Consider the following 17,533-nt stretch of genomic DNA (forward strand, 5'->3'; position numbering starts at 1 on the left):
GGCCCAAACCTTATTTAGACAGTGGTTCTACTAATTGCATGCTGTGTTTCTAGGCTCGTAGAGGCCCGCTGCCTCATCTGTCGCGTCCGCTGTACCTACAGTCTCCCCCCAGCGCTCGGCGTTGTCTACTCATCTCTGATCACTATTTGCCTAAGGATCTATGTCTGCTCTATAAAATCGATAGCTTTGGTGGCTAGCTGTGACTTATTAAGGACGGCCTAGAGGTTATGTCGTCTAGAGAGGTTTCCAAATACCTAGTTGCGGAGGTCCTTGTAGATTCTGTATTAGGGTAGGATGTAAGTAGTAGTCTATCTTCTCCGCACTCGCATCGTGCGCTAACGACTTCTAGCACTCTTTAGTTAAAGAGGAAGTCGTTTAGTCTAACCTTTTCTATTTGCATCTAGACTAGTAGAGCGCTTTCGCGCTTACTAAGGCTCTCGTGTAGTTTAAGCACCTTCTTTATTGGTAGCGGTGAAAGACTGTAGGTTGCTCTTCCTCTACTTTCGGCTTTCCATTTGGCTGCCCATGTGTCTTGCACCATCTCCTCAGCGTAGACTTGAGTGGATACAGTTTGGGAGGACCCTCTGCTGGTGGGCGTCTGCGGCCATCCACACTCTATCTAGTTGCGTCCTTGGCCGCAAGGCACTCTAATATCTTAGCACGCTACTGCAAGCTACTGTAAGCTGTAATGGGCGGGCTTTTAGTGCCTAACGTACAACTACTTACGTCGACCATTTTGCCAAAAAGGCAGTAACAAGACTTGAAGCTTGTCTTAAAGTCAAGGTAGTTGTGTAGATATACTCGATTTGCTTGGCCTAGCCAAGCCATATACATGGGCGTAGCCCCTTACAGTATTAGAGAAGAGTCTATAGACCAGTTATACTGATAGAATAAGTAATAGTATAGTTGTCAGAATATGGGTATATATTGGGTGGTGGACGAAATTCGGGTGCGAATCGGAGCACTCGGACTCTGTGGATCAGTTGGATTAGTGAGCACACACGATCCACCGCGATCATACTCAGGGGATCAGCGCGGATCAGATCAGACAGAAAACAACAAGAACAACACGATCAATCAAGAATCAATTACAGTGAAATATCACAGTTTACTCCCGTCTTTGATAACCCATCACAATCTGACAATAGTTAATAATGCGCTTTTTAGTCTTAGAGACTAAGATATTAGAAAATAAAGGCTATAGAATGGATAGTTATATATTATATTTATCTTAATATAAGCGTACTAGGGATATTGTAAGCTTCTAGAAGAAAAAGTATCCTGTTACACTATGCGTCCCGGCACGTAGGGACAGACATTAGTGGGTAAGCAACTCCGCGCGAAAGCCCCACATATCGGCCAAACCTTCCGCCGCCCAAAATTTCGAGTTACTCCGGGAACTTTTTTTGTCTAACTGACAAAACACCCACACCGGATATTGCCTATAAACCCTTGGAAGTATGTTCGCAGTACCCGGATGGAACGTCTCCGCGCAGGTCAAGACGCAGGTCGAAGTGCCCAAGCCAAAGGATCAGAATAAACCTGGAAAGAAGGCGCAGAAGCGCAAAGAAAGGCGCGAAGAGAAGGAGGTCAATGTGGATAATTTGGCGGAAAAATGGGAGAGCATAACGAATGGAAAGAGTGGAGAGGTCAAGCAGAGTAAGACGTCGGAGGCAGATGGCGCAGTAGAGGCAGACGATGCGGCGCAAGAGAAGCGCGGGAAGAAGAGGAAGAGGGGAAAGGCTGGAGGCAACAAGGATAAACAGCTGAGTGAGGATGCCACAAAGGAAGCAGAAGAAGTAGCAGAGGAAGTAAACCCTTCTCCTGCAAAGGCTTCTGCAGAAAAGAGTGCAGCCACCGATGGCGAGTCGAAACGCGACAAGAAGAAGCGCAAGAAGGAGTCCAAAGCCGATAAACTCCTCGCCGCGAACGCAGCCGAAGAAAAAGCTGTGCCAGTGGTACCAACCCTCGAAAACCTCCTGCCCGAGCCCAAGGGTCTCACACCGCTGCAACGCTCCATGCGCAGCAAGCTCGCCAGTGCCCGTTTCCGCCATCTCAATGAAGCGCTCTACACGAAACCCTCTGCCGACAGCGCCTCACTCTTCAAAGAGGACCCTTCCATGTTCGAAGACTACCACCGTGGTTTCGCACAGCAAGTCGAAGTATGGCCCTCGAATCCTGTAGACAGCTACGTAAACAGCATCCTTGTCCGCGCCAAACTCCGCGACAAAGACCAGCGCAAAGACCGCAAAGCACAAAACAAGGCCGCCGTACGCCGCGGCCCTGGCTTCGAAGACGAGCAAGAAGCCACTTCTATCGCGCCTCCCCGCGGCGACGCAAAGCCCCTCCCCCGCGACTTCAAAGGCCACAGCACAATCGCCGACCTAGGCTGCGGCACGGCCTCGCTCTCCTACCGCCTCCAACCGCACTTGAAATCCTTAAATCTAACCTTCCACTCCTTCGACCTCTCCAAGCCCAGTGGACCCTCCGCCGACCTCGTCACCGTCGCCGACATCGCCGCCCTGCCCCTCGCCGACAACAGCGTCGACGTCGCAATCTTCTGCCTCGCCCTCATGGGCACAAACTGGCTCGACTTCATCGACGAGGCATATCGCATCCTGCGCTGGCGCGGCGAACTCTGGGTCTCGGAGATTAAATCCCGGTTTGGTCGTGTCGATAAGAAGAAAGGTGGTGTACCGATTAATTCCATTGGGTCGCTGCGGAAACCTGTGGATAGTAAGAAACTTGCCGCTACGGCGGCGGCGTCGAAGAACAAGAAGAAGGCAATCAAAGGGGAGAAGCCGCCTGAAGAAGGGCCTGAGGATTCGGAAGATGAGGCGGAGTTGGCAGTTGTGGTGGATGGGCAGGATGCGAAAGAAGGAACGGATGTATCGGCTTTTGTTAATGTTTTGCGCAAGCGCGGGTTTGTGCTTGATGCGCTGCCCGAACGACCCGGTGATGCGATTGATCTGAGCAACAAGATGTTTGTCAAGATGCAGTTTGTCAAGGCGGCGCATCCCAGCCGGGGCAAGAATGCGCGTGATGATCAAAAGGAGGGAGCGGTGGCGCAGAGGGGTGGCGGGCTCAAGTTTGGGCTCAAGGGCAAGCGTATGGGCTTGGGTGCTGGGGATGAGGATGAGGGTGAGGAGGCAGACAAGGCTGTGTTGAAGCCGTGTTTGTACAAGATTAGGTAAAAAAACAAGGGGGAGTAGGTATTGCGGAGACATGTGTGCGGGGTCACGGGGTTCATGATACTCTAATAAAATCACTTTCAAAGAGAGTTTGATTCAATCATAAATCTCTTTTTGTTTCGTTTTGCTCTTTACTACTTGTTGTTCACGTCGTCCTCAATGAAACCCTTGTGTATTCCAATCGTGCTTGTTAGCAGTATACATGTAGGATATGCTATGTCGTACCATGCCAACGCCATATTTTCCATGAGTTCGTCTACTCGGTCGTCCAAAACCATGTGCAAGCCTCGAATCAACTCCATACAAGGGAACTCGCGCCATACAGGCCTATGGCAGTCCCGAGTAAGCGTCATTTAGGAAACCCTCGACATGTTGATGATTCCGAGTATGCCTTCCTTCTATCACTGATTCAAAGTCGGGCGCTAACCGCCAATGAGGAAACTTGCAGCGTGCTCCACGTTGCCGCCAAACATCTCCAGGGCCTGTATGGCTTCTTGTTCAGAACAGCTAAACATGCTAGTGAGCTGCTGGACGTGTTCGCGGGGAAATCTGGAGTTTGGCGCAGCAGGCGCAGGCGCTTTGGACGCTGTTGGCTGGGTTTGTGTTTGTGCGGGTTGAGACGATGATGATGATGATGCGCCAGTGTTGGAGGGGCCAGCTTGCGAAGAGCCTTTGGGTCGCACAGCACCAGTCTTTGCACCAATCTCTTCACCATTAGGGCCGGAAACGGTGGGTTCATTCAACTCGGCCTCCTCGAAGCTCCTGGGAATCTCCGACTCGTGTAAAAAGGGAACTTCCTGGCCTTCAAAGCATAGCGCGTTCTTCTCGAGATCGATCTTGGCACGGTAGCGCTTTAGCATATCAAGACCAAAGAGAAGATCGACGTCCTTGCCTTCCATGACAGTGAAGGCGCAAGGCATAACTGCGCCTCCAATCTTTATCTCAGCATGGTGAACACGACCCAAGATGCGCGCTGTACCGACACCACGTGCCATACCAGCATATCGGACGTCCATCAGTCGCATGATACCGCATCGCTCTGCGCAGTCGGGGGACATGATGGTGGCCTGGGCGCCAGAGTCGACAAAGGCCTTGACGGGCACGCCATTGACTTCGGTGTTGACGTAGAGCATGTGTACGCGCGTGAAGACTGCATCCTGTCAGTGTTTGTGGTTTAATCGATACCACAGCAAAAGCTGAGAAGTTGAGGGGTTCCAGAAAAAAAATGTATATACGCGAAACCATGCCAGTACTCACCCTCTGGATTCTCGTCATATGCCTTTTGCAGATTCTCAACAACACGGTCCTGGCGGATAATATCCTCAATCTTGCGCTGGGCCTCGACGTTGAAAGGGTCCTCGTTGAGCAGGGCGATTTGGTTCTGGCGCTCGCGCTCTGATTCCTCTGCCTGGCGTTGCCTCTGGGCATATGTATTCCTCCACCTGGTGGGGTCGTTGACGGCGGCGGCGAGTTCCGGGTCAGCCTGGCGTAACTTGTTCATCTGCTGGGGGTCGTTGAGGACCAGTTGTCGCACACCCTCTGGATCCGGCTGGGCTGGTCTGCCCGACTGGTGCATGTTCCTGTTTGGTCGAGGTGCGGCGCGCAATACAACGGCCAGCATCTCACCATCCTTGATACCGGCATCCTCTAGTGTCTGTGTGTCGATGGCGACGGGCTGGCCATTTAGGTAGAGGCTCTGTGCGGCGGCGGGCAGGCTGGTGTCGGCCTCGATGAAGCCCTTGAGGTCCTTGATGGTGCTCCCGGGAGGCAGTTCGAGCGTCAGCAGGTCTGCGTCGGCGCTGGTACCGGGCGCAGTGATGGATATGGTGACGCGCGGCCTAGAGAGGGCAGGTTAGCAGTGTGCCTGGGAGGGTGGCGGCCGTGGGAGGCGATGGTGGTGGGACAGAAACGGCTCCGGGCTCGACTCACATAGCAGATCGGGGAGGGGCGCTGGGGCGTATGCGGGCAAGTCTGGAAGCGGGCAAAGAGTGTAGCACGGTGGCAGGGCCTTGAGAGTCTTTGTGGTGTTTGGTGGCAGCAGAGGCCTTTGTGGATGACGGTTGCCGGCTTGGGGTCTCAGAGAGGCTGGAAGGAAATGGAAGGTAGTGGAGCCGCAAGAGCAGCGGCAGACGGATCAGATGAATCAGCGATCAGAGGGCACAGGCTGCAGGGCCGCCATGTTGTGGGAGTGGGAGCAGCGCGTACAGTAGGGCAGCAAGACGGTGACCCTGTCATGTACCAGCGTCTTCGGGCTGGGACAAAGGCGTGCAGTCGAAGGAGCACCGCCTGTCATGAGCTGAGACGACGTCGTTGGCCGTTGGGAGCAAGGGGGGCAGATGGGGGGCAGAGGAAGCGGGGCAGTCCATCCCTACTGCTTTTACTTTTACACTACTACGTACCTACCCTACCTATCTACTTTACATAGACCTACACAGTATACATACACAAGTACATACATAGATACGAGCTTATCCCCCATCTGACAGGCACAAGATTGCCCAAACTCCAATCAACACGTTTCCGCGGTGCGGTGCAGTGCATGCGGGGCGAGTCAATCTATCTGGCTGTTGCATCTCGTGTCCAGGCCCCATCGGCAACTGGACGGATCCCGTAATCTTTCAGGGTACGGTATGCCCATGTCCCAACCCGGGTCACGTGCCCCGGGGATCTACAGCGGCAGGCCAAGCGAGCCGCTAGTAAAGGCGGGGCGAGGCCGGTGAGCGAGTCCCGTGACCATGCCCACGCCTAGAATGTCCACCCTGTCCACCCTATCCACCCTGTGCTCGCCCGTCTACTACTTGTCCTGCTGCAGTGCCATCCATACTTTCTCACCTGCTGCAGCCGCCGCCGCCGCCGCTGCCTGCATACTCCAAAGCAATCATGCCACGAGACCTGCTGGCCGATAAACAGACGCTCGAGAGCATGCCCAAGCTGTCCAGAGAACCAGACGCCCTAGCCAGCCCGGAACCCAAGGAACAGTCGTCGAGTCTGGTACCCCATCGCAGCTCAAGCATTGCCCAGGAAGAAAAGCTTAGGCAAATGCGTCTCCGTCCCTACTCTTCCCTACTCAACATCGACGATCTCGATGACTGCGACTGGCTTGAGCATGCCGCTTTCGATCCCATCGAGGCTGCTTCCCGAGAAAAGGTGAGACCGATCCTACTACATGGCCTCCTCTTTCCTTTCTTCCTCTAGTCGTGGTACTCTTTTGTGTCTGTGTGCTTCAGTGTCAATCTGTCCAGTACCACCTTTGGACTACACCTGCCATCTGCCACCAGCCTCTTCTTCTCCTTGATTCACGCTACATTACCTAGATCAACGGCCACTGCATACTGCCTGGTCATGTGCTTTTCACCATCCGTCATGTCTTGTGTACATTTTCGTCGTTGTGCTACAGGCCAGTGGCTGCATGACAATCGCTTGTGTTCCTTGCTAACACTCGACCTACTGTGCCACTTGGAATCCCCCACTAACCTCTTCTAGCTCGACTACCGTCTGCGAACATGCGGCGAACTTTGCAGCGGCCTCTTCTCATCCGCCTACCCCACCACCTCAGGGCCTCTGGGCGAGATCCTCAAGACACGCACCTTTCCTTCAATAAATTCCACCGACAGTGATCGAAAACGCATTCTACTCGCTCACATTATATCCACCAAATCCAAATCCCCTCTCGTTACCGATGACGCCATGGACTATCCAAAGGACTGGAAGACTAACTACCAGCTAGCACCTTCCACTGGCCACAATGAAGACGGCCAAACTGTATGTCTCCACTCGCTCTGTGTACACCCCAACTTTGCCCGAAAGGGACTCGGCTCTATATTATTACGAAGCTACGTACAAAGAATAAAGGACTCAGGCATCGCCACACGCATAGCCCTCATCTGCAGAGACCGATACATTCCCTTTTATGAACGAGCAGGCTTCAAGAAGATTGGTCCCAGCAAATGCCAGTACGGCGGCGGAAACTGGGTCGACATGGTGCTCGACTTTGAAGACGGTGGCCACGACGGTTGGGATGACTGAGCATGAACCCTTGCATTTATGGCTGTTACTTTGCATTTGTACTAGCGACTGCATGCTTACGAAAATATGTACAAGAGACCCAAATGGTAGTTATCCAAAGTGCTACTTCATGTGAGCAGTGGAATTAAGGAGCCTCCATTTGCCGTGAATCGTCCCTCAAGAGACAAGTTTCTCAAGCATACTGACTTCGATCTTCCCACTTCGGCTGCAGCTCCTCACCATCAATCTCACCAAACCCAAACCCACTCTCATACCGCGCATATTCCACCAATCTCAGCGTATCCAGCTTGGCCCCCTTGTCCGTCTGCGCCCACACAACCACACTCAGCGCATTCTCCCCTCTCATATTGAGTATACCAGGCGGAACTGGGAACCGCGTCTGCGGCCCAATATGCGGCACAAACTTGCCATACTGGTATCCATTCACAAACAGCATGACGCGCGCAATCGTGCTCTTGGGCGCCCCCAGTTCAATCCCAATCGGAACATCAAGGTCGGCATCGATGTCAAGCGAAAAGGTAGTAGTGAACCAGCGTATCGCAGCGCCCTCGACGCCTTCGACCGTCGGGCTTGCAGACTCCCAGGATGCAGTGTCGAAGCCGGGGAGGTGCCAGCCTAGACGCTCGCCGTATAGACCACCTTCATTCATCGGGCCACGAACGGGATCTAGGTTTTTCTCGCCGCCAGCATTTCCTTGGATCTTCCACTGGTCAAAAGGTAACTTGGTTCCATTGACAGTGAGGAGCTGTGCGCCTAGGATACCGCGTGGGTTCTGGGCTCCTGCCGGTCCTGTGGACGTCTGGTCGTGGCCCGTGTAGTCGGTAATCACTGTCAGGACATTGCCTTGTTCTAGCAGTGTTGCGTTGCCAAAGGATAGCTGCGCTGTAGTTGATGTGAGTGAGGTGTTGCCTCCGTGGTATCCAAGGGGTTGTCCGTTGAGCCATGCACTCCATCCTGCAGCTACACCTCCTTGTACTGTGATGTTGAACCCTGTGGCTGCCTTGCCAGAAAAGTAACCGCGATATATTTTTGCGCCCGTATAAAACTTGTAGTCACTGCTAAAGAGAACCGGTAGTGTAAGTGGCTTGACTGGGCTGAGGGTAGTCGTCTTGTTCGCAACAGCCCAGTTGCTGTCGTCGTACGAGGGCTGAATTTCTGGTGATGAGTCTGCAGCTTTGAAGTTGGAAAGCGCTGGGAGTGCGACTTGGCGATCTGCAGTTCCTTCGATATTGGCAGTAAGAGCACCGTACGGTGTCTTTGTGGTGTCGAGTTTTCGGCCGTTCCAGGATATCGTCTTGACGTTTGCACCAGCGTAGACTTCGATCGAAGTTGCATTGGCATTATCGCCAATGATCGCAACTGTCCCATCGGCAATGCTTGCCGACCGAACAAGATAAGGTCCGTGGACAAAAATTTGTTTATCGGGCGTGACGTTGGGATCGTTGGTCGTTGGTGGTGCAAAAAATGTCCACGCCGATGGGATATCCAAAAGGTACGCCAGAACCCCATTGGAGAACTCGACAACTGTCACTCCCTTGCTTTGTGTAAAACTAAAGCGAGAATACGTTCGGTTTGCCTGTGCACTTGCAATGTCGGACTCTGCGCCCCACGACTTGAAGGTCAGGTTACCACGCGACTTGAAGGCAAACTCGCCAACCTGACCTTGCCGTGTGTAGAAGATAAGAACAGGGCGATCAAACAACCCGTACGATGCAATCTCCGCCGAAGAGTAAAGCAGTGTCTCATTTCCAACCGCATAATCCGTGACAACCCATCTACTCTGCCGCCCCGCAAGCTGCATACTAGGGATCGTCACATCGCCCGCGGACGTCTTGACCGTCATGGAAAATCCAGTCACATCCCTCGTGCGCGTATTGTTGTTCTCAGCAAGGTAGAACCGTGCATCCGACTCGCGATTCTTAAGCTGCCAGGTCCAGATGGCGGAGCTTGAGACGGCGTTCGCTGTGCCGTTTGCTTCCATGACGGTATTGTGCAGGCCTTTGCTCACACGGGTGAAGAGAGCAAGAAGTTTGTACTGCGAGAATTTTGGGCGAATCTCGCGAGTCTCGCGGAGAGGCGCATTGTAATCGTATGAAGTGTAGACGACAGGTGCGGCGAGTTGACCCCAATTAGTACCGCCATAGGCCTGTAAGAGTTATTAGTTGTCGTCAATGTCATTATACCACCTACTATCTCATTTACTTGTCTGAACGAGATATAAATAGAACATACCATGTACAAATTCAACAACGTAGCCCTCTGTCCAACCAACCCCTTATAAAACACATCTGCAAACTCCGGGCTCTGCTCCGCCTTGCACTGATCAAAAAAGTATCCACCCCACGGCTGAAACCAGCCCCCTTCAAACTCAGGGAGATACTCTGGCTGCGACGGTGACACTTCCTGGAACCACTGATAATACGTCCTGGGCAGATTAAACCCCGTGTCGAGATTTGTGCAACTCATACCACCAGGATAACTATCCAGCCCATAGACATCAATCGCCCCACCGACATTCTTGTAGTCAGACGACCAGCTCTTCGATCGGAACCCCTTCTCATTATGAGTCAGCGGAACAATAATGCCCGCTTTCTTGAACGCGGTTTTGAGTTGCTCCATGTACAACACCAGCGTATCATTAGCTACATATCGCGTCTGCTGCAATTCGTTTTCCACCTGCGTGAGCACCACGGGTCCGCCGTTTGTAATCTGATTTTTCGCAATGATACTTCCGACTTGCGCAACCCATTCGGACCATGTCTCGCGGTACGTGGCGTCGCTCGTGCGGTATTTCCCACCGCTGCCGTCGCTGGTCCATAGAGCGAAGCCTCCGCCGTTCGTTTCGGCGTTGCAGTAAGGGCCTGGGCGCGCGATAACGTAGAGGCCTGCTTCTTGAGCTGCAGAAAGCAGACGCTGCAGGTCTTTTGCTGGGGAGGTGAAATCGTAGGTGCCGCGTGAGGCGGAGTGGTACGACCAGAAGAAGTAAATGCTTACGGTGTTTATGCCGTTTGCTTTGAATTTTTGGAATACGTCGGACCAGAGGGCGGGGACGGGGAGGCGAGCATAGTCTGGGGGTTGAGACAAAAAGTTCGTTAGTTAATACCCTCTTTACGTAGTATTTGCTTTGGCTTAGGGGAGTAAGTAGAATGTACATACGAAATTCTCCACTCATAATCATGATGCGCTCGCCTTTGATCATCAGCGAGCCATTGTCCCATTCCACAGTCGTCTGTAGCCCATTGTTCGCGGCGAGAGCGCTGTAAAAGAGCGATGTCGCGACTGCGACGATGCGTGAGAGCCGCATAGTTACGTCCCTTCGCACCAAAACACAGTGTCAACGAAACCAACAAAGAGAGACGAGAAATGCCTTCGATCACAAGTTACGAGCGACGGGCGGCCGACACGGCTTATGTGCTTCAACCCATAAGCTCCAAATCTATTCTTACGCCCATTCACTAGTCAAGAATGCTCCCTTCCCTGTGCGTACGTAGCGCAACGATATCATTGACGGTACATCTTTGCTCCCCGCGCCCGCCCGGGGGGAAGAAATACCAGAGCTGGACCGGCGGGACGGGCTAAATTCGTACGCAAGGTACCAGTCGTGTATTACCACCTGAGTACCTGGGGAAGGAGGTTATTGGGTGGGCGGCGGGATAAACGGGACATCATCCCGCCGAGACGCCGAGACGGGAACGACATGGCTTGTCTTTGAGGCTGCGGAGGCGAAGGGGCCGGGGTGCGTGATTGGGATGGTGAATGTGGGGTTGCTGAAAAGGAAGGTGGGCCAGAAGAAGTAGGTATTTTTGGGGAAATGAAAGTACGAATTTTTTTTAAAGGTTGATGGTTTTTGGGGGTGGATGCAGTCTTATGTGGGTGAACGCAAGTGGGCATGGGTGGTAGCTTCCTGATTGCAACACCGCCTTTTTGTGATAGTGAAATATCTAATCCTCAGACGGTTTCTTTTATTTTTATTTTCTGACGTGTTTGTACGATGTTTGAAACACTATCGGAACTTTTCGAATTACATAGGAAAAATCCTATAAGAACAACTTCGGTTGCTCGCTAAGACTGTGGAAAACATATAAGCAGACCATAGAATACTATGTTTGATTTCCTCACCCTCACACTTGTGACACAAGCAGAACATTGTTTTATGGTACTCCTCTTAGTATTTTCTTGATTGGAAATGAGAAGTTGCAGAGTATCTGCCTCTGCAACTTTTACCTCTTTCTATTCTACCGACATACGATTACATAGTGAACATAGGGTAGTTGTACTTTGTAGATTTAGGAAGATCAACCAGTAGCCTTGCCGTAAATTGAAGACTTGCCCGTATCATCGCAACAATCGCTTAGGATGACCTAGTGAAGATTCCATTTGTGCTCAACTGGAATGACTTACCAGAAATTTGGACAACTCGGACTGAAATTCCCTACATAGAAGTACACAGCAAGCCTCTTTTACTCAGCATTCAGCTTACCTCTACACCCAATATTTTGATCAAATAACCGAAAACTTGCATTTCCCATGATGATTGACGACACACACTACCGACCCCTCTTATGCTGAACCTCTACCCTTCCCTCATCCCACATTCCTTGGCCATGGCCTTGCCCTTCTACCAAACTATCCATCTCCATACAACCGAGCTTCCCTTCCTCATCCTTGCCCCCCAGCAGCACAGGGAAAAGCGTAAAAGCAAAGCCGGTCCCAACCGCAAAATACACCAGCACCGCCATTCTCCGCAACGCATCTCCCTCCTTTTGCAATGGCAAACTATCCTTCCAAGCGCTCCACATGTATGCCGACATACCGCACACGAAGTTAGTGACAGCCAGCGAGATCAGCTCATAAGGCGCCTCCATTAGCGTCAGAGAAGTAAGCGAACTCTGCCATACGAGATGCTCACGAGAATCGCGATACTGGACGCCGTTGGAAAGCCATATACGCAGTGCAGACGCGGTGCGAACGAAGCCTAGTTCGCGTTGCTGGATGCAGGTGAAAAATGTAGCGAGTAGGGAGAGCATAGTGCCTTGTGTAAAGCAAGAACGTACGACAAACGTCGTATTAGAAAGTTCAGGCAGCGACATTGCCTGGAGTGCTAATGTTGCTAGCAACGCGCCCTAGAAAAAGATTTAGCCATCATGACAGCGGGGGTGAGGCGGGGTACGTGGTAGTAGCAGCAGCAGCAGCAGTAGCAGAACACGCCTTCGAAAAGACGAAGAGATGCAAAATAGGATAGGATAAGAGAGGGAAACATACAACCAAAGCCACAAGCCTAAACTGCTCCAACTTTGCTTCCCGCAACTCAAGCACCTCCTTATCGGTACCTTCATTGATTATATGTTCCAGCACCTCCAGATCCCGCGCATCAAACAGCAACCACAGACGGTAGCGATACGACGGCCCGTACCGTGCTCGCGCCCACGCATTGTCGTTCCACTCACGAAGGCGCGAAAAGCCATTGATCAAATAGCGTGGCGCTAGCAGAACGCGAGCAGCTGCTCGCGCCGGAAGTCCCAGGGCGCTCCAGATCTCAGCTGTATTGGACATATATGGCGAAAAGATCAAGAAACAAAAAAAGAATAAAACGACAGGCGGGGGAGACTACGGCCCTTGCCTATGTACGTAAAGTACACATGCTATCCGGCCAAATTGTTCCAAGGTCCCCAGATCCCATGGCAAGGGGAAGGTCCCCACTTTCTGGGCTCCTTGAGGCTGACAAGGCATGCATGCGGTATGGTTTTGGCCCCCAAATCGATGGGGGGTGCTGCGGATGCAGCGCCATTATTGGCTCATGACGGAGATATAGGACAAATATAGCATACCGTCGCTATTGATTGCGCATAAAGTGTGGCGATGAAAGATCTGGACGGGAAATGCATATTAAATCGGAAGAGTTGAAAGGATCCTGGTATTAATGCAAGATCGATCTAGAATATCACGACTAATCGCGGACTATGTACGCTTGCCTTTGGCAAGTTTACCAGATCTAGTATGACAGATGTACCACGTTTCTCTATGCACTTGTTCCCGAAGCCTTTGCCTTTTCCTGTGCCTCCAACTTTCTCCGTGCGGCCAAAATCATTTCCTCTCTCCTCCTTTGCAGATTCGCCTGCCTCTCGTTCTTGTCCGCACTCCAAGATTTTGATTTTGGCTGCTCTTCTTGCGCAGCCTGGGGTGTCTCGTTGATCTTTGAAGATAGGTTGTATCGTGTGATCAGATCGGGATGTGAAGGCTTCGCTGGTGCAGCGGCTGGTCGAGCTGGTGCAGGTGAAGCGCGTGGTGCAGGTATTTGGAAAGATGGTGGTGCCTGTCTCAACATCAGCGAACCAAGTTCTTTTTGACACATGCCCATGAATGAATCCTACCGTATCCAACCCCCTCCCACTCAGCGCCCTCTCTGTTGTTGCTGCAACATTACCACCGTTTCGCTGCAGATCCCAGGCAATGTCCCTTCTACTCAGTTGCGGCAACATCTCGGCTACCTGGTCAATCTGCGCCAGATTGATACGGGGCGTGGCGCGGTTTGCGGCTGCTCGCGTGCCAGGCGCTGCTGTTGTGGGTTTGCTAAAGTACCATCGCACAGCCAGGAAGGTGACGACGATAAATACAAGTACCTGAGGAACGTTGATACTTTGCTCCGCCATGGCTATTTCCTCAGTATGTGCCAGAGGGTGTTGAGACAGTGCTACAGGGCCAGTGGCGTGCCCAAGAGCGACTTATGAAGCGCTGAGTGCAGCAGTAGAAAGCGACGCGCAGACGAAGTCGGTATTGGGTCTGTGGCTAGTAAAGTGATTATGTGCCTACGGATGACGTCCAGTCCACGGTGGGATGAGTGGTATCGACTCAAAGGTTAGTGATGTGTCGGCTTTGGTGGATGAGTTGAGGTTGACATGGATAGTTCGGAGGAGCCTCGGCGAATCGCCCATTACCGAAACGTTGCCGCCTTGACCCCTTGTTGACGTTCACTCTCCGACCCACAAGACCCCTCCTTCTCCACACTCCATCCTAGACCCTTATCTTGACGCGCTTTATTAAGTTCAGGTACTTTGTCTGAACTGTCCACTCTCTTGGTTTTTGCCATTGCTCCACGACAGCGTGATGCGTTGTTGTTACAAACATCTCTCTTCATATACCCTGCTTCGCGCCAGTTACGCGCCGACATTCATTAAAAAATGAGTTCTTCAATGATTACCAGGAAACCACTCCCACAACCTGCGCAGGCGCACTTAAAAGATGGTTCTCCTGATATTGCGACCGCTGCCTTTGGACCAGGATTCAATGCCCCTGTGCATCATCAGGATGCGCTTTCAGAGCAGCAAAAGAAAGAGACGGCAATTGACGACTCCGCTTCTTCAATTGAGCAGGGTGTGACGGACAACCAAGGAACCGAAGGAAGATGGAATGCGTCCGGCGGAGGATTTTTTGCAGTTATAACAGGAGGCGCCTTGGTCTCAACTATCTCTCGCCGTCTAGATAACTTTCTCCCACCACACAAAAGATATTTCAATAATCGCATCAGCCGCCGTACACTCCTTATCATTATCGGCGCTTCCTTCATCCTTCTTTTGGCACTCATCATAGGTCTTGCAGTTGGTCTGTCTGGCAAGTCCGAGTAGGTTGCCTTTACTCAATCCGGCTTTCTTTGTCGTTGCTAATTCTGTGTGGTAGTGATACTGCCCTACCTCTACCTGGAGGGACGCAAACTTTCGAGGGCGACTTGACCTATTACAACCCGGCCCTTGGCGCATGTGGTCAGACTCACAATGATGGTGACGCAGTCGTGGCCGTGTCCCACATCCTTTGTAAGTCTTATTTCCTCTACTACAACGTGGCATATCGACTAATATTGTGGACTCAAAAGGGGACAAGAACCAAGTGGGCGCCAATCCCAACACCAACTCGTTTTGTGGCAGGAAGATTCGTGCCCACCGTATCAATGAGAGGACGGGCAAGGATGCCAGCATCGACGTGACTGTTATTGATAGGTGTAAGTACTCTAGGCCGTATTGGTCTACCCTATTTTTATTCAGTGAATTGGTGCTGATCGTATACCAGGTACCGGCTGCAAAGCTACCGACCTTGATGTCAGCCCTGCCATGTTCAAAAAGCTGGCCGATCCTGATTTGGGCAGGGTCACGGTGGAGTGGACTTGGCTGTAAGAGTCTTGGTGGCGATACTCTGCACATATCTATGCTTCGTTCTTTTGAGTTTTTGTCTTTTTACTTATTGATACCACTAACTATTGTATTCTTGTTTTTATATCTTGTCTCTGGTTCAGCATATTTGCACCATAATCTTCCGAGTTCGTGATCCCGCAGTACTCCATGTTGACGCTCGCATGAACGCATGTCTCTTTGATACCCCTCTTTGAAATCTTCAGCTATTATAGAGATTTATCGTTACAGAACCGCTTAATCAATAATATTCATCAGATCTGCATGCCTTTATGTATCTAAGAGGCGGCAGAAACCACAAAGCTTACCGCCACCTGCAGACACCGCAACACCCAACACCCTCACACACCCCAATATTTCTCAACAATATCCTTCGGCAAAATCCCCTCCTCACTCCTCGCCCGAAACACCTTCAACGGGCCCCCCTTGACATCGTACACCAGCAATCCTGCCCCACCTCTGATCCCCCTCACCGTCCGTTTAATATCCACCAGCAACCCCACCATCTTCCTCAACTTCTCCTGATTCGCCGCCTCCCATTTCCCAAACTGCTCTTCCGCCCGTGTAACACTAACCGAGTGCACAGTCCCCTTCTCATGATTCCCATTGATAAAACACGGCGTGCGACCGAACCATAGCTGCGGCATGGCGTCGGCCACGCGATTCAATTTCTTGGCTTTGATTTCTGCAAGGAGGGAGGGTGAGATGAAAGTGCCTCTTTCGATTGCGATTGTAGGTGCACCTGGTGGTTGCATGGGGGTTGCTGAAGATGCGTGCTCTGCTACATTGAGTTTCTCCATTGCGGCTGTGAGCGCATCAGCTGTATCGTGCTCCGTGTCGTCGTAGTAGGCATCGACTTCAAACCTCACAACGCAGTCCAGCGGCCCAATCCGATACCGAATCACTCTATGATGACTACTCGAATTTCCCAGATCTTTGTCGGGCGTGGTAAATGCTCTTTCGAAGTTATGTCCGTAACCGGAGTTCGGGGCACCGTGGACCATGTGCTGAGCGGTACGCTCTTTGCGGCTTATAACGAGAGTGTTGTTGATGAGGTTTAGGCCCATGCAGAAGGGGTCGAGTTTCTTGCCTGCGGATAGATCGAGGAGTTTGCGGAGAGAATTGCGATTGGCGAGAATGTCGACGGCGGTTAGGCTTGTCTCAGGATTCATGAGGGAGAGGGCGCGGAAGGCGGGTTCGAAGGGGTATTTAGGGACGCGGGCGGCGTTTTGGTCGATGAAGTGGTGTCCAGCGTCCTGTGCTAAGGTGGTTGGTAATGGGGGAGGTGTCCATTTTGGAGGCCCGCCGGGGACGTAGATGGTGCCGTCGTTTTGCCAGTTATAGCTGCAGAGAGTTTTGAAGCCCTCTGTGGAGTGGATGTGGTTGTTGTCGGGTTGCAATGATGTTGTGTCGATGGTGAGGATAGGCCTCCCAGTGGTCTCTTTAATCATCCATGCTATCTTCCATGTTGATGGTTTTGTTTTTGATGGTCCCCGTTTCGAGGCTGACTTATGAGTTGAATCCGGTGTGGATTCAGAAACTTTTGCTGGGTTTGGGTTTGGGTTTGGTGGCGTCACCTTGGAGTGCGTATTCTTGGCTAGTGGTACTCCAGAAGACGATGCCGACACAGGTACTGTGGTTAGTCGGGGCTCTTTGACATCAGGAGCTGGTTTCACAATTCCTGTAGACGAAGGAGGCGATTCTGTCGTTAGCGAAGCTTTCGCTGCTTGTATTCTTGCACGCGCACTGTTGCACTCATAAGTCCAGAGTCGACATAGATCTGACCTTGCCTACGTACGATTTGCTCGGACGTGGCTTGTTTTTCTTCGGCTTTACAGCAGTTTCAGAACCTTCTTTCGGAGCAGACTTTACACTTTCTGTAATCAATTGGCTCTCCTGAATTATCTTCTGAGCCCCAGGAGCCTGGTTTGCTAGGACGCCTGACGCGGTGAGTGGCGCGCCAGTTGCCTTCTTGGACTTTTCGCGCTTACTGCGTTCACGATAAGCTAGCTGTACGTGCGTATACTCTGGATTGAATAACTCACTGTTTCACTTGACGGCACCCGTCCTTGTGAGCTCCCTTTTGAGGAACATTGCTTGGATCCACCATGGAAGTCGCCGCATCAGTGGAAAATT

General features: G+C 51.8%; 8 protein-coding genes across 8 annotated transcripts; 4 read left to right on the forward strand and 4 right to left on the reverse strand.

Moving 5' to 3' along the window:
* The first annotated feature begins 1,330 nt into the window (after nt 1-1,330).
* COCSADRAFT_315489 (uncharacterized protein) lies at nt 1,331-3,292 on the forward strand. Its single transcript, XM_007701223.1, has one exon. It carries the CDS (start codon nt 1,461-1,463, stop codon nt 3,192-3,194), a length of 1,734 nt encoding a protein of 577 aa, XP_007699413.1. The 5' UTR covers nt 1,331-1,460; the 3' UTR covers nt 3,195-3,292.
* A 1,807-nt stretch (nt 3,293-5,099) lies between these two features.
* COCSADRAFT_315496 (uncharacterized protein) lies at nt 5,100-5,624 on the forward strand. The gene has a single exon (XM_007701224.1). The coding sequence runs from the start codon at nt 5,245-5,247 to the stop codon at nt 5,614-5,616; it is 372 nt and encodes a 123-aa protein (XP_007699414.1). The 5' UTR covers nt 5,100-5,244; the 3' UTR covers nt 5,617-5,624.
* A 447-nt stretch (nt 5,625-6,071) lies between these two features.
* On the forward strand, nt 6,072-7,217 carry COCSADRAFT_88185 (uncharacterized protein; the record flags this gene model as incomplete). The annotated part of the gene is made up of 2 exons (XM_007701225.1): nt 6,072-6,338; nt 6,675-7,217. 2 exons carry the CDS (start codon nt 6,072-6,074, stop codon nt 7,215-7,217), a joined length of 810 nt encoding a protein of 269 aa, XP_007699415.1.
* Nucleotides 7,218-7,389: 172 nt separating this feature from the next.
* COCSADRAFT_25850 (glycoside hydrolase family 35 protein) lies at nt 7,390-10,521 on the reverse strand (the record flags this gene model as incomplete). The annotated part of the gene is made up of 3 exons (XM_007700862.1): nt 7,390-9,363; nt 9,450-10,285; nt 10,374-10,521. 3 exons carry the CDS (start codon nt 10,519-10,521, stop codon nt 7,390-7,392), a joined length of 2,958 nt encoding a protein of 985 aa, XP_007699052.1.
* A 903-nt stretch (nt 10,522-11,424) lies between these two features.
* Nucleotides 11,425-12,892, reverse strand: COCSADRAFT_116005 (uncharacterized protein). Its single transcript, XM_007701226.1, has 2 exons — nt 12,480-12,892; nt 11,425-12,340 (listed from the first exon to the last, which is right to left on the reverse strand). The coding sequence occupies exons 1-2, from the start codon at nt 12,768-12,770 to the stop codon at nt 11,765-11,767; spliced, it is 867 nt and encodes a 288-aa protein (XP_007699416.1). The 5' UTR covers nt 12,771-12,892; the 3' UTR covers nt 11,425-11,764.
* Nucleotides 12,893-13,099: 207 nt separating this feature from the next.
* On the reverse strand, nt 13,100-14,096 carry COCSADRAFT_116006 (uncharacterized protein). The gene is made up of 2 exons (XM_007701227.1): nt 13,589-14,096; nt 13,100-13,530 (listed from the first exon to the last, which is right to left on the reverse strand). Exons 1-2 carry the CDS (start codon nt 13,865-13,867, stop codon nt 13,237-13,239), a joined length of 573 nt encoding a protein of 190 aa, XP_007699417.1. The 5' UTR covers nt 13,868-14,096; the 3' UTR covers nt 13,100-13,236.
* Nucleotides 14,097-14,395: 299 nt separating this feature from the next.
* Nucleotides 14,396-15,382, forward strand: COCSADRAFT_25853 (uncharacterized protein; the record flags this gene model as incomplete). Its single annotated transcript, XM_007700863.1, has 4 exons — nt 14,396-14,835; nt 14,892-15,025; nt 15,085-15,210; nt 15,279-15,382. 4 exons carry the CDS (start codon nt 14,396-14,398, stop codon nt 15,380-15,382), a joined length of 804 nt encoding a protein of 267 aa, XP_007699053.1.
* Nucleotides 15,383-15,738: 356 nt separating this feature from the next.
* On the reverse strand, nt 15,739-17,507 carry COCSADRAFT_159875 (uncharacterized protein; the record flags this gene model as incomplete). The annotated part of the gene is made up of 3 exons (XM_007701228.1): nt 15,739-17,143; nt 17,196-17,387; nt 17,443-17,507. 3 exons carry the CDS (start codon nt 17,505-17,507, stop codon nt 15,739-15,741), a joined length of 1,662 nt encoding a protein of 553 aa, XP_007699418.1.
* Nucleotides 17,508-17,533: the final 26 nt, after the last annotated feature.

Source organism: Bipolaris sorokiniana (genome assembly GCF_000338995.1).
Source record: "Bipolaris sorokiniana ND90Pr unplaced genomic scaffold COCSAscaffold_6, whole genome shotgun sequence".
NCBI lineage: Eukaryota > Fungi > Ascomycota > Dothideomycetes > Pleosporales > Pleosporaceae > Bipolaris > Bipolaris sorokiniana.